This window comes from Pollachius pollachius (assembly GCF_949987615.1).
Source record: "Pollachius pollachius genome assembly, chromosome: 8".
Taxonomy (NCBI): Eukaryota; Metazoa; Chordata; class Actinopteri; order Gadiformes; family Gadidae; genus Pollachius; species Pollachius pollachius.
In genome coordinates, this window is record NC_136941.1 from 20,422,125 (window position 1) to 20,434,471 (window position 12,347).

The window sequence follows — 12,347 nt, forward strand, 5'->3', positions numbered from 1 at the left end:
GATTCTAATAAGCTTGTACCTGCCGATATAAATGCTATATACGTGTTCGTAGCGTTTGCAGCATTCACAATTGCATGTATGTCTAATTAACAATCTCAATAGTGAATCAATGGCTCTGTCCCAATTCAAAATATGAGCAGTTCATTCTCTCGAGCCTCTTGGTTAGAGTTCACTCTCTCGAGCCCTTCAGTTCCAGCGGCCACTCATCCAATGAAAATGTGCGTTAGTGAGACGTCGTATTCAGCCATGTTGTGGTTTTGAATGAGGAAGAAGCGGGAGACGTTTATTCTTTAGCGAGTTTAAATACCATTTAAAGTGAAAGCTACATCACGTTTTTTAATACGTTAGCGGTTCAAAATGATGCTTTCTTCGCAAAAGTGGTAGTTTCGACCACTTTTAATTCAAACAGTTGCCCAGTTTAGCCTAGCCTTCTGGGTTAGCATTAGCTAGCCGAGATAGTTAGCTTAGCGCTAGCGCGCTAAGCTAACTAGCTAACTTTAAGCCAACTAGCTCAGTAGCTTAGTCAAATTAACCAGATAACCGATGACTTTTGCTACGGCTGTCAGCGAGCCGAAATCAACCAGCCACAGCTAAACCAGCAGTCAGTCGAATGACGCGCACTCGCTTCATCTGTGTGGTCAGCGGGTCTGAAAGTGACAATAGCGGCGGCTTCTTTATCAACAACGCGTCGTTTATCAATAAGTCTCGAGACGGTCATGATGAATAAAATATACGAGTGGATGGTCACGAGCTACGCCACTTTCCGAGAAGGAGCGCCACGGGTCAACCACTCACAGGACGCACGGGAGGACGCTCGAGCCGAGAGGAAAAGACCAATTGATGGGTAAGAGTGAAATATTGATACAGTAGCGCGTTGGCCAGATTTACTGAGCACGAGCCCGACCTCCCAATGTTGACAAAAGTCAAGACATTGTTGCACCTATTTGTTGCAATTTATCGATTAAGCACAACCCTAATCGATAGCATTATTGTTTTAAAGTTTGGAAGACTGTGATGACGCCCGCCACGAAGATGGCAGGACTGCCAAGAAGTCGCGGAGAGGTAAGGTGTAAACCGCTCATACAACAAACACTATACCTCTTCTAACTAGTCTTTCGATTACATACGTGACGTCCGTTCTCTCCAGGTGACCTCATGGACACCGTGAAGGGCGCGGCGGAACGGATAAAAGACCATGGCTCCACTGTGGCGACCTGGGTGAAGAATAACGTGAGTCCTACTTTGAGGAGCATACTCCCAGGTCCTCCGCCTGCGGTCCCGCAGCCTCAAGCGTCCACATCTGCGGCGACTTGGACAGGCAGACATGTATGTTTGGAAAGGACACACTATGTATCCACGTTTGTGTATTTATGTGTGAACATGATCTGTTATGCATTTCTTTTAGGTTGCAACGTCCGACTCTGGCCGTTTGGATGATGTGTTCGCAGCTCCATCGACACCATCGGAGTGGAAGTTAAAATCTGGTAAGATTGTGGTTTGTACGGTGCTTCGATGTTTGGGTCAAGTGAACACTATGTTAAAACAAATCAATTTCAAGCAACATAGTTGAAGACTGTGATAAACGCTTGACATGTGAAATTGTCATCTATTTGTGTCTTTATGATTGACCGCCAATGAAACAATAGTTAATTAGATGGGAAATTGTTTGTTTATTCAACATATCGCATTGAGTGACAGATTCCCTGTCAAATGCTGAGTCTTGTCCTGCTTGATGTTTGATTTCAGAATCGTACAGAATTGAAAAGTTTGTGATGGGATCCAAAGTGTGCAGGCGTCAAGTGTGCATGAATCTAGCCCACCGAGAAGTTGCCAAGACAAATGGACACTCGACCACGGTCCGGCGATGCTCTACCCCCACCACCACCGCTGTACACCCTCCCCCACGGTTAGGGAGACCCCTCAGCCTACGCACACATGGAACTTCAAGGTATGCAACAGGCAATTTACACAAGAACACTTTTACAGTTTTTGATTTTTTTCAGAATGTTCAACCTGACATTTTTTTCTGAATTCTGCTGGATGGACCATTCTTAATTTCAACACTGCGACCTGTTGACCTCTTCTGTGGTGGGCCCACCCCTCAGGTCTTACACCAGCATGTACGAGAAGACATTCCCCATCAGGATGGTGCAGAGCCCAACACACGGCCCCTGTGGCCGTCTGCCGGGGCCCCGACGGCGCAGCGCGGCGCTGGAGGTCAGACACTGGGAACCATCACCTAGCAGCCACATGACAGTGTTCTCATTCAGTGGAACCCCTCTGACGCCCGCTGCTTTCTATCCCTATATCGGAGCAGTCTGTGTGTGAGGAGGAGGAGAAGGAGGCCTACAGGCAGCTTCTCAACATTGTTTCCGGTGGCCATTCGCCCTGCCTCAACGTGCGCTCACACCGAGATTTGTAAGTATCTTTTTAACATTTCATCTCTCCTAAGGATCATCTCGTGAAATGTCAGAACAAGGTGATCACCCCCCCCCCCCCCCCCCCCCAACTTTCTAAGCACCAGCCTTCTGAGCACCAGTCAACGGCTCCTCCAGTCCTCTACCCCTGCGGGAGCGGAGGGTGTTTCAGACGTCCCCAGCATGAGCCCGCGGGGCCTCTCCAGCCGGTGCTCCAGCAGCCTCCCCAGCCCTGTGGAGGCCTCCGTCAGGCCCGGCACCCTGCCGTGGTCCCCAGAGCTCAGCTCCACGGGGGCAGCCAGCATTCAGTCAGTTCCCTCGCCTGGTGCCGTCCTGGACACCTCCTCTCAGGACAGTCTGTCGTCAGGTAGGTGAAGCTGCCACTGACGGATGTTTCCACGTCACTTGTGTCCCCCAAGCTTTTGCAGCATGTAAGGGATTTCCTTTTCTTTTTTTTTGTGCAGCTCACGATGGGGACTCGGTAATAATTGTAAAAGAAGAAAGGAGTAAAAAGCCAAATCCTCCAAGGTTTGTACATATTGTTTCCGCTATTTTTGATTATTTCTTTTATATTTACCATTTACATTATCTGTTATATTCATCATCAACTTTTATTATATAACGGAACAGAAAATTGTACATTTGCTGATAAAGGTCTTGGTGTAAATAGGGTTTGTGTGGCAGTGTGACCTGGACAAATGTTATCACTGAAATGTTACCTATTCTTATGTCTTAACTCTCTAGTGTCCCCTGCTTCAAAGCTGAGTTATGGATCAAAGAATTGTAAGTTAATCTGAAATAAACCATTGTTATGCACTGTTTTCCCCCAGTCCCTATTGATGCACATGTGGTTATAACTCGAGGTAACCTAAACAAGGTCTCTTCTCCTCTGGCAGGACTAGTATGTATGACTCTCGAGCTCGAGAGAGGCGGAGACAGATCGAGGAGCAGGAGGCGTTGGCGGCATTGCTCCTGCGCCAGGTGAGTTCACAGCACATGATCTTTTCACACATGGGCCTACCTTGTTTACTTCTTTCCCTCCATTGATTTGGCTCTGTGTTCATCAGCGGCTGTCTGGAGATGGGCAGTTGGTCCCCAAGGTGGAGGTCCACATTCGGGTTCCCCTGGAGAAGGAGGTCCCACTGACTCCCCTCATAAAAGAGCCAAAGAAGCTCGTTGAGAAACCAGAATTCCCTGAGCTTGTCGAGGTATATCTTCCTTCTTTTTCTTTCAGAAAGCTCTCAGTCTTCTAGCTGTGTGAGACTATCGTTGGCTTGTCCTTGTAGGAGATGGAGGACGAGGTGAACAGGGTGCTGAAGGGAGGCAGTCCACATGAGGTCCTAAGTGAAGGATTTGGCCTCAGCCTCACACGCAAAGACTTGCAGACACTCGGCAACCTTAATTGGCTCAATGATGAGGTAAACGGTGATGCACCTCCGGTTAACTTGGTGTTGGTTGTCTTCTGCCAGGTATGAACTCCAACAGACATTCATAATCCAAACAAATTAAGGGGGCGGCAGTAGCTCAGGAGATAGAGCGGGTTGACTGGTAACCGGAAGGTTGCTAGTTCGATCTCCGGCGCCGAGTGTCAAGGTGTCCCTGAGCAAGACGCCTCACCTTAACTGCTTCTTACAAGCTGGCTGTCGTCTGGCATGGTTGACTCCACCGTTGGTTTGTGAATGTGGGAGTGGTTGTAAGTTGCTTTGGATAAAAGCGTCAGCAAAATCCCCTAAATGTCAATCTAACAAGATTCTTTTGTCTCTGTCCCCAGGTCATCAACTTCTACATGAACCTGCTGGTGCAGCGCAGCAAAAGTCCCGGCATGCCCTCTGTCAACACGTTCAACACATTTTTCTTCCCCAAGCTGCGCACCAGCGGCTATTCCGCTGTCCGTCGCTGGACCAAAAAGATGGACATCTTTGCCGCCGACATCCTTCTGGTGCCCGTCCACCTGGGGGTGCACTGGTGCCTCTCGGTAGGTTAATGGGCGGTCTCTGCTGAAGCTCTAGGAGCCGCCAGGGTTTTAATTAAAGATCCCATGTCATACTTTTTAAGGGGTTAATAATTGCATTTGGATGTACGACTAGAATAGGGTTACATGCCTGTATCTTAAAAATCACCCTTATAATTTTCACACTATTAATTTATTCACATGCTTCACAGCAAATCCACACCCCCCGAGAATTTGTAAACAATGCCGGCTAACAGACCACCAGCTACTGCTGTTAACAGCTTTGTTTGAGAGCGTAGCTAACAGCCGCGAGGTGTGACTCCTACCCTTCAGCACCGCCTACTGTACAGTCTGAAGTCACACTATTACGGAAGTAAAGGCTGAGTGCAAACTAGCTGTTTGACACACTTATTGAGGGGCTTTCGCGGTGGACGCGAATACTCCCCCTTGCTCAGACGTAGATTTTTCTAGCTTAGCAGACGTAAAACATGCATATGTCATATAAGAGTCTAAAGCAAAGGAAAAAGTCATAAAGCTTGATATCACCGCTTTAAATGTTTCTCTTTTGTCCAGGTGGTGGATTTTCGCAAGAAAGTCATCATGTACTACGACTCCATGGGGGGGAGCAACGATGAAGCCTGTCAGACGTTGTTGTAAGTTTGAGGTTGCTGTCAGATTTTGGTGTTGGACTTGTAATTCTTTGTACTCCTGTTGGAAGCCATACCCTGTTATGGTATGACCCGCCGCCCGCTCTGTCTCCGTTGGGATTTGTTGGTAACTTTAAATAAAATTATTCATCATATTTTAATACTTTAAAATTGGCACTCCTCCACAGACAATACCTGAAGCTGGAGAGCAAGGACAAGAAGGGCAAAGAACTAGATACCTCAGGCTGGACTCTGCACAGTAGGAGACGAAATGTTAGTCACCCCTGGTTGTGTTACTTATTACAGATTGAATCTTCTTTTAAAAACTAGAATGACCTTTTGTGCCTCTGCTTTGCTTTTCCAGGAAATCCCCCAGCAGATGAACGGGAGCGACTGTGGCATGTTCACGTGTAAATATGCAGAGTATATCACCAAAGACAAGGCAATAACATTTACACAGGTAAGAAGAAGGGTAGGATGAGAAACGTCTTACATTGAACGATAACAATAACCCATAATTATCTGTTTCTTGATTATTTTTTATCCCATAGTTCTGACCTCACTGAATCTTAATTTTAATCAAGACGCGACAAAAATCGATCTGTTAATTTATAACAAAAATAATCTTAAAGTGCATTAGAGAAATTCGCAAACAAACATGTTTTGGTATAAATAAGCCGATGGCCCCTTAATAAAAACGCAATTTAAATTAGGTTTCAATATCAAATGTTTTGTCTAGTAGGAGATCAAAGTAGAACACGATGCATTCTTTATTGCAAAGTTCAATGCAGTTGTCCTCTGGTGAAACAGTCTACACCGAATTTTGACATTTCACAATAGTCTTCAGGCAAATCAGAAGCTAAACGTGTATGATTAGACCATCAATGCACTGTAACAGCAAGACAATTCATCGGCTCTACTTATTGGTTATCATTTGTTCATTATCGGAAGAAAAGTAATATTTTCCCGTTATCGTTGGATAATATATTTGCCTCTGACACATCCTGCGTCCCTGATAGAGCTTATGCCCCTGTCACACCTTTGCCATTTGAAAACTTATCCCAAACTTAGGAAGAATAGAGAAATGCTTGAATTCTTTTTCCAATTTAGGTCGCATAGATACTGTATTCATTACGATTTTAACATATACATAACGTATTATCTTATCCAGAACCTATCGATAAATTATAGAAAACCTATAATGACGAATGCCAGCTTATACCTCGCTTCTCCAGCGTTCTTAAATTTATACAAAACAGACCTGTAACTTATTGGATGTAGCATATTCGTCACATTCTTCATACATCTGGTTAAGTTTTCCAAATCGTTAATGTGTGTCAGGGGCCTTAGAATGAGCCCAAAAATCAACCGAGCCCAGCCCTGTCTTCGGCCAGCCGTTCCGCTCAATTTGATGCATTTATAGGCCCAGTTTAAACCCACTTCTTCTGTCAGTTGGCTGTTTTATATTAATAAATACTTAAACCAAGTGGTTTCAATGACAAAAATCATTGCAGAATTATGTGCAGGATCTTGATTAATAGCTTAATTCCTCTCGGGAAGGGCTTCCAAAGCATGTGTGGTGCAATAGGAAGCTGAAAACAAGACATTTACGATTTAAATCGTAACCTTTGTGTAACATAAGATGATAATGAATTGATAATTGGCAAAATGTATCGAGAGTCAGACTTTTCGGATTGCAGAGATTCTTTGAAAACATGTTTATAATTCCGCACAAAATCATAACGCTGCAAGGAAAAGTTTTTTTATTCTGTATCGTCCAAGTGACAGTTACATACAGTATAAGGTGACCGTGTTATAATACTTATAACATTCTGACTATCACACCAAATAGCTTACTAATAACTCTTCCTAACCCGCCACTGTCCTCGTTGTGCCTGCAGAGACACATGCCCTACTTCAGGAGAAGAATGGTCTGGGAGCTGCTCAACCGGAAACTCTTGTGAGAGTCAACCCGCGCCAGGCTCAGGATGTCTTAACGTTGTTTGAGACGGCCACACCCTTCAATACAACACTCTATTGAGATTCTCTCTTACATACTCTTGGACCTCGCTCTGCCATACAGCCACGTCTACAACCTGGCCTCTGGGCTGGGTCGGACATGTGTTGAAGGTGAAAGCACTGCCTCCCGTGACTGAACCAAGTTGCCATTTGGGATGCTCCGTCATTGACATTGCAGGTCAAGTGATGCATATATTTTTGTATTTGCCATGAACTGTAGGAATGGGGATTCCCTTTTTTGATAAGTTACACTCAGACTCTCACCTTGCTGAAGTGTAGTGTTTGGGAGCACAAAGTGATGCAGACACCCATGGATTTCATCTTGTTTTAGTATGCAATTCAAAGCACACCAGACTGGATCAATACTGCAGATGTGCTTTAACGGGGCCATCGTTTCAATTCATTTCCTTGCCTACCAGAGAAGTTAAAATGTTGAATTGTAAATGTTCAAAAACCTTATCCTTACATTGATTGGATTAGGGTTTATGTGGTCTGAAGAGGCAACATAGGAAACAAAAGAGCATAAAAACTTAATGAAGTTTTAATGTTCTGTGTCATAATCTTTTCAATGTGCCACTTTCATGGAGTATGTTTTGAAATGCGAAGTGTTAATATGGATCGCACTATGGGATTTGGACGTCTCATGCAAAGTCTGTCAAGTCTTAATTCCAGCTCGTAACACACGGGTTGAGCTGCAGTCTCCTGTATTATCATGAGAGGTGCTCGAGTCTCCAATGGCAGCTTTTGGGTATTCAGGATATTTTCACCTATGAACACAGGCCTAAGCAATCGGCCTCATGGACAGTGTATTTAATATACATTTTTATACTATTTTTTACGTTTTAACTTAACTTTTAGAAATAAATCTCTTGTATTGTGTGCTTTCAATGTATGTCACTGTGTGCTACCTCATTATTACAACTTAAATATATGCATTCGATGTGTTGTCTAAACACACTAGATATAAACTCATATTGAAACTATTCACTTATATAATGAAGAAAATGTATTTCACTTATTGGGGCACTTAAGTGAAACATAAATTAAAAATCAAAACCATATTGATAAATCATTTTTATTGAATTAGCCAAGTTCAAAACCAAACCAAATTAGGTTAAACAGCTGAGGGATTTGTTGATCTTTTATTTAGGGAACTAATGACCTGCTGTTGTGGAACAGAACTGCAGATTTATGGTTGAGGCAATGACACAACTTGTTTGATGGTGAGATAAATACAAATAATTTGAAACAACTGAAACAAAATAGGACGTAGCAATATATATTGTTAAACAAAATATCCAGAATGACTGTCTTCATTTATTGAACTGCATGACCTTTGCATGCGCTAATTAAACAAAATAATCCAAAATTAGCAGCAATATAGTGAGCCAGACTACCCCTTCCATTACACCATTCTATGAAGTGTGCAACTGTTCCACCTCCCGCCTCCCAATATTTAAATTAATGTGGAATGAAATAGGAGCACAATATGTTCTAGAAAACACCTTTGTTTTGAAGATCTTTGCTCAACAACAAATAAGAAAACCAACCAATGGATTCTGAGAAGCAGTCATTGCCCCGTCGATGTCTAAAGGCATTCCTGTGAAAACGTATCTTTCCATATGAAACTAAATTATCTGGCAAAAGAACATAGCTTACAAACAGGTGAAAATAAACAACATATTTTACACCTCTCCACATCATTTAAAAATGAAACAGCAAAAGAATAACAAGCTCTATCCCATTTATTTTGGGACCTGGGTCCAATGACGGCTGCACAAAGTATCTTTATCAAATCTTTGGTGAGACAATAAACCACTGCATTCCTTCTATGAACTCAGTAAAACACAATTCCCTTTTAATGGAATCAATCAATAAATTGATTATTCAGGATGAATGGAAATTGGAAAGATGTTGAATTTGAATTAGTGATGTGATCCGTTGGAATGATGTGGAGAGTTTCGTATTAACTTGTATTATTGCATTTTAAGGATAATAAATTAATTGCATAGACCATCAGACCGTCAGGTCTCTCATAGGACGGATGGTTAAAATATGGACACAGTACCAGCTGTGAGCAGCAATAATAACTATTGTGGTTAGTTATTGCCTTCTAACCTGTATTTGAACTGAATCTATATTCTGCATAATGAGGTATGTTAAGGTTTTGACCATATATTTCTTTAAGGTTTTCCCAACTGCCGCAGGAATTTTCTCTTAAACATGCATGGATGTTCATCCATGATTGGGCGTTATGCAAATAAAAGCATGTCAACATTAGCATTACAGACGGAATCCAAAACATTTTATCAACTAATTAAAAACTTTTGACATGAATACTAAAAGGCAGAGCAAGAGAAGATTTCAAAAGTACAAACTCACTATTTCACAAGGGAAATGCATTAGTGAAAAAGGGCTCTCCTACCTTTCACTAGTTGAAGCACACAACACACTACAAACAAATAAAATGAAGCCGTAAACGAAATTTAAATTCAACTAAAAACTTTTAAATAAAAATAAAACATGAGAAAAAAAGAATGCACGTGTAAAGTCGAAGACATAGTAACAGCCAGTATCAAGGAACCTTTAAACAGCTCATGAACCAACAACAAAACGTTTTTTGAAAAATAAAATTGTTTCAGGATCATAATAAAACCTACATTTAGTTGGTTTCATTGTGATTAAATAATCCTATTGTACTTTGACAACATTGTTTCGTTTTTATTGAAATAAAGTTATTTCAAGACCAATGACCAATAAAATGACCTAGCAACAAACCCCATGCCATGTAAATAGAATAAACAACTGGTTTGAATGTTGTCGTCATAGTTAATATTAGTGTTATTGCATTGATAAAAGAAACACTGATCTGAAAAGTGTTATATTTAGGCAATTCTGTGTGAGATGGGATCCCGAAACATTGGATCAAGTGTAGTCAAATGCTTAATATTTTCTGAAAGGTCCTTGGAACGCAATGTTCTTTCAAATTAGTCTTCTCTTCGTCTTGTTAACTTTACCTTAGACGATAATTTCTCAATAGTAACTTTGTTGTAAATCTTTGATTGTCTGAAGCTCTGTCAAGATTTTTTAACTATAAATTACTTGAGACTCAAGTGCCAAAATAAGTGAGATCACGTACACAGGGATGAGGTTTCATGCTTGAGACATTTGCTGCCACTTTAAATCAATCTAATCCATGCTGCCATCGCATATGTTCGGAAGAACACAGGGACCTAGGCTTCTCCATGTATGTGTTTAAGCCTTCTCCTATCAAATACTTGCAAAAGCCAATGAAACAAGACATGTAATAAAAATAAATGCAACAAAATCAACATATATGTACAAAAAGGCAGGTTCAAAGATTGAAAATATCCAAAACAAAAGTAGGACAGAAACAGTATCTTAAAAAAATGAAACAGGACATGACTGTAAAATGACACTCGGTGCTGCTGGTCCTAGTTTCGCCAGAGTAGGACTCGGGACTTGACATGATGAGCACAAACCACGTAATATTGTGTGTGTGTGTGTGTGTGTGTGTGTGTGTGTGTGTGTGTGTGTGTGTGTGTGTGTGTGTGTGTGTGTGTGTGTGTGTGTGTGTGTGTGTGTGTGTGTGTGTGTATGTGTGTGTGTAGTTGACAGGCTTCTGTTTTCACGGTTATCAAAATAGACACTCCATTGCGTTCTTCTTGTGTTTCCCATTGCTCACGTCTTGTCTTGCCTATGTGGAGTGAAATAGTTTGTCATAAAGTGAATGGTTTTGTCATAAAGTTGGAATTTGTAGAAAAAATCTGATGTGTAAAAGTCTGTGTTCCTCCCGAATGGTTTGGTGCACTCTGGAGTCCATGTGCACTGCTCTCGGTCATCAACAAGCAGTGCCCGGGATAACACCTCAGGTCCTGCCGAAGAAAAGACCTGCCAGGTATAGATTAAAAGCAGACTATTAGCCTCAATAACTTTAACGTACTGTATTGAGATACAAGTTAGGAGCGCGCTACAAACTCACGCATAGACACACACGCACAGACACACAAACACCGACACACGCACAGACACACATGCACAGACACATGCACAAACACACACGCACAGAGAAACATGCACAGACACACTCACACACATACGCATAGACAAACGCACAGACACACACGCACAGACACACGCCTACCTCGGTCACCTCTTCACTTGTTATGCTGGTAAGAGTAGGCTGTGTGCTCAGTGGGCGTCTCTATGGCAACAGGTTGTTGAACGGCACTTTCCTGGACCAAAAACCAGACCAGCAATTAATGCAATAAAGAATCATTTTCAACTTAAAATGTTTACATTTTAATCCAGAACTCATCCTACCTCAACTGAGACGTTGGCTGGAGGCACTTGGGTGTACTGGGGGATGTAAGTCCCATGCATAGAAGTATTAGCAGGCATATACTGGAGGAAGACATGGGTACATGTGTAAGACACAACTTATAATGGTTTAACATGTTGCTTTACCTTACATTTCACTCCATCTATCCTCATATGTATAGTAGACTTTCTTTACAAAACTTTTAAATCCATCCATCCACATATGTATAGTACACTTTCCCATCAACGCTTTTATCCAAAACGACCTACTGTATGTTAAAAATACCCCATATTATTCTCACACTTTTTATTTCAGCAAAACCAATTTCAGCTTATTTAAAAAACTGACTGATATGTATCATGTCGAATTAAGGCCCCCCTCCCGAGTAGCCCAGTCTGCTGATTGGTCAGCACGCCAACTCTGTTGGCGTGCGATTGGTCGAACGCTTAGGGCGTGCGTCAGCAAATTCACAACCCGAGAAGTTGTAAACATTGCGGGTAGCCGGGAGGCGGGACTTCAGCACTTCAGCACCGCCCACTGCAGTCTGACGTCACACTGTTACGGAACTAAAGTTTGAGCGCAAACAAGCTGTTTCACGCACTTATTGAGGGGCCTTCTTGTAGGTGCGAATGCTTCCCCTTGCTCAGACTTAGAGTTGAACACCCTCATCACTACACCATCCTTCCCTCAATGTCAAGGCCTAATCTAGCTGTTAGATGTGAGAGGAGCTGACAATGTGATGAGGTCTGTGACTAGGGCTGAGTGGGACGGCAGTAGCTCAGGAGGTAGAGCGGGTTGACTGGTAACCAGAAGGTTGCTAGTTGGATACCCGGCCCCCCCCTAGCGGAGCGTCGAGCTGTTCCTGAGCAAGACAAGTCACCCTGACTGCTCCTGACGAGCTGGCTGTCACCCTGCGTGGTTGAGTCCGCCGTCGGTGTGTGGATATGTTAATGATTGGTTGTAATGAATGT

The 12,347-nt window shown here is 42.6% G+C and overlaps 2 protein-coding genes across 3 annotated transcripts in view; one reads left to right on the top strand and one right to left on the bottom strand.

The window, feature by feature from the left end:
- Positions 1 to 247: 247 nt before the first annotated feature.
- senp1 (SUMO specific peptidase 1) lies at positions 248 to 7,926 on the top strand. Of its 2 annotated transcripts, none has more exons than XM_079742412.1 (18): positions 248 to 844; positions 1,001 to 1,062; positions 1,148 to 1,326; positions 1,406 to 1,484; positions 1,747 to 1,948; positions 2,106 to 2,217; positions 2,318 to 2,418; positions 2,519 to 2,784; positions 2,882 to 2,945; positions 3,162 to 3,200; positions 3,314 to 3,398; positions 3,485 to 3,625; positions 3,704 to 3,835; positions 4,189 to 4,392; positions 4,942 to 5,021; positions 5,204 to 5,288; positions 5,380 to 5,475; positions 6,917 to 7,926. In XM_079742412.1, exons 1-18 carry the CDS (start codon positions 717 to 719, stop codon positions 6,977 to 6,979), a joined length of 2,118 nt encoding a protein of 705 aa, XP_079598538.1. In that variant the 5' UTR covers positions 248 to 716; the 3' UTR covers positions 6,980 to 7,926. The 2 variants fall into 2 exon arrangements, with proteins under 2 accessions (XP_079598538.1, XP_079598539.1); XM_079742413.1 differs by having other exon boundaries at positions 1,148 to 1,230.
- A 2,620-nt stretch (positions 7,927 to 10,546) lies between these two features.
- rbms2b (RNA binding motif, single stranded interacting protein 2b) overlaps positions 10,547 to 12,347 on the bottom strand; it is a 17,397-nt gene continuing 15,596 nt past the window's right edge. Inside the window, 4 exon segments of the mRNA XM_079741180.1 lie at positions 10,547 to 10,946; positions 11,200 to 11,290; positions 11,379 to 11,459; positions 11,465 to 11,494. Of these exon segments, the coding sequence (XP_079597306.1) occupies positions 11,213 to 11,290; positions 11,379 to 11,459; positions 11,465 to 11,494 (189 nt within the window). The 3' untranslated portion in view covers positions 10,547 to 10,946; positions 11,200 to 11,212.

Excerpts from the sequence above, each read along its gene's own strand:
- senp1 (XM_079742412.1), top strand. The coding sequence starts at position 717 with ATGATGAATAAAATATACGAGTGGATGGTCACGAGCTACGCCACTTTC. Across the intron at positions 1,949-2,105 it reads CGCACACATGGAACTTCAAG|GTCTTACACCAGCATGTACG; the intron begins GTATGCAACAGG and ends CCCACCCCTCAG. Across the intron at positions 5,022-5,203 it reads GAAGCCTGTCAGACGTTGTT|ACAATACCTGAAGCTGGAGA; the intron begins GTAAGTTTGAGG and ends ACTCCTCCACAG.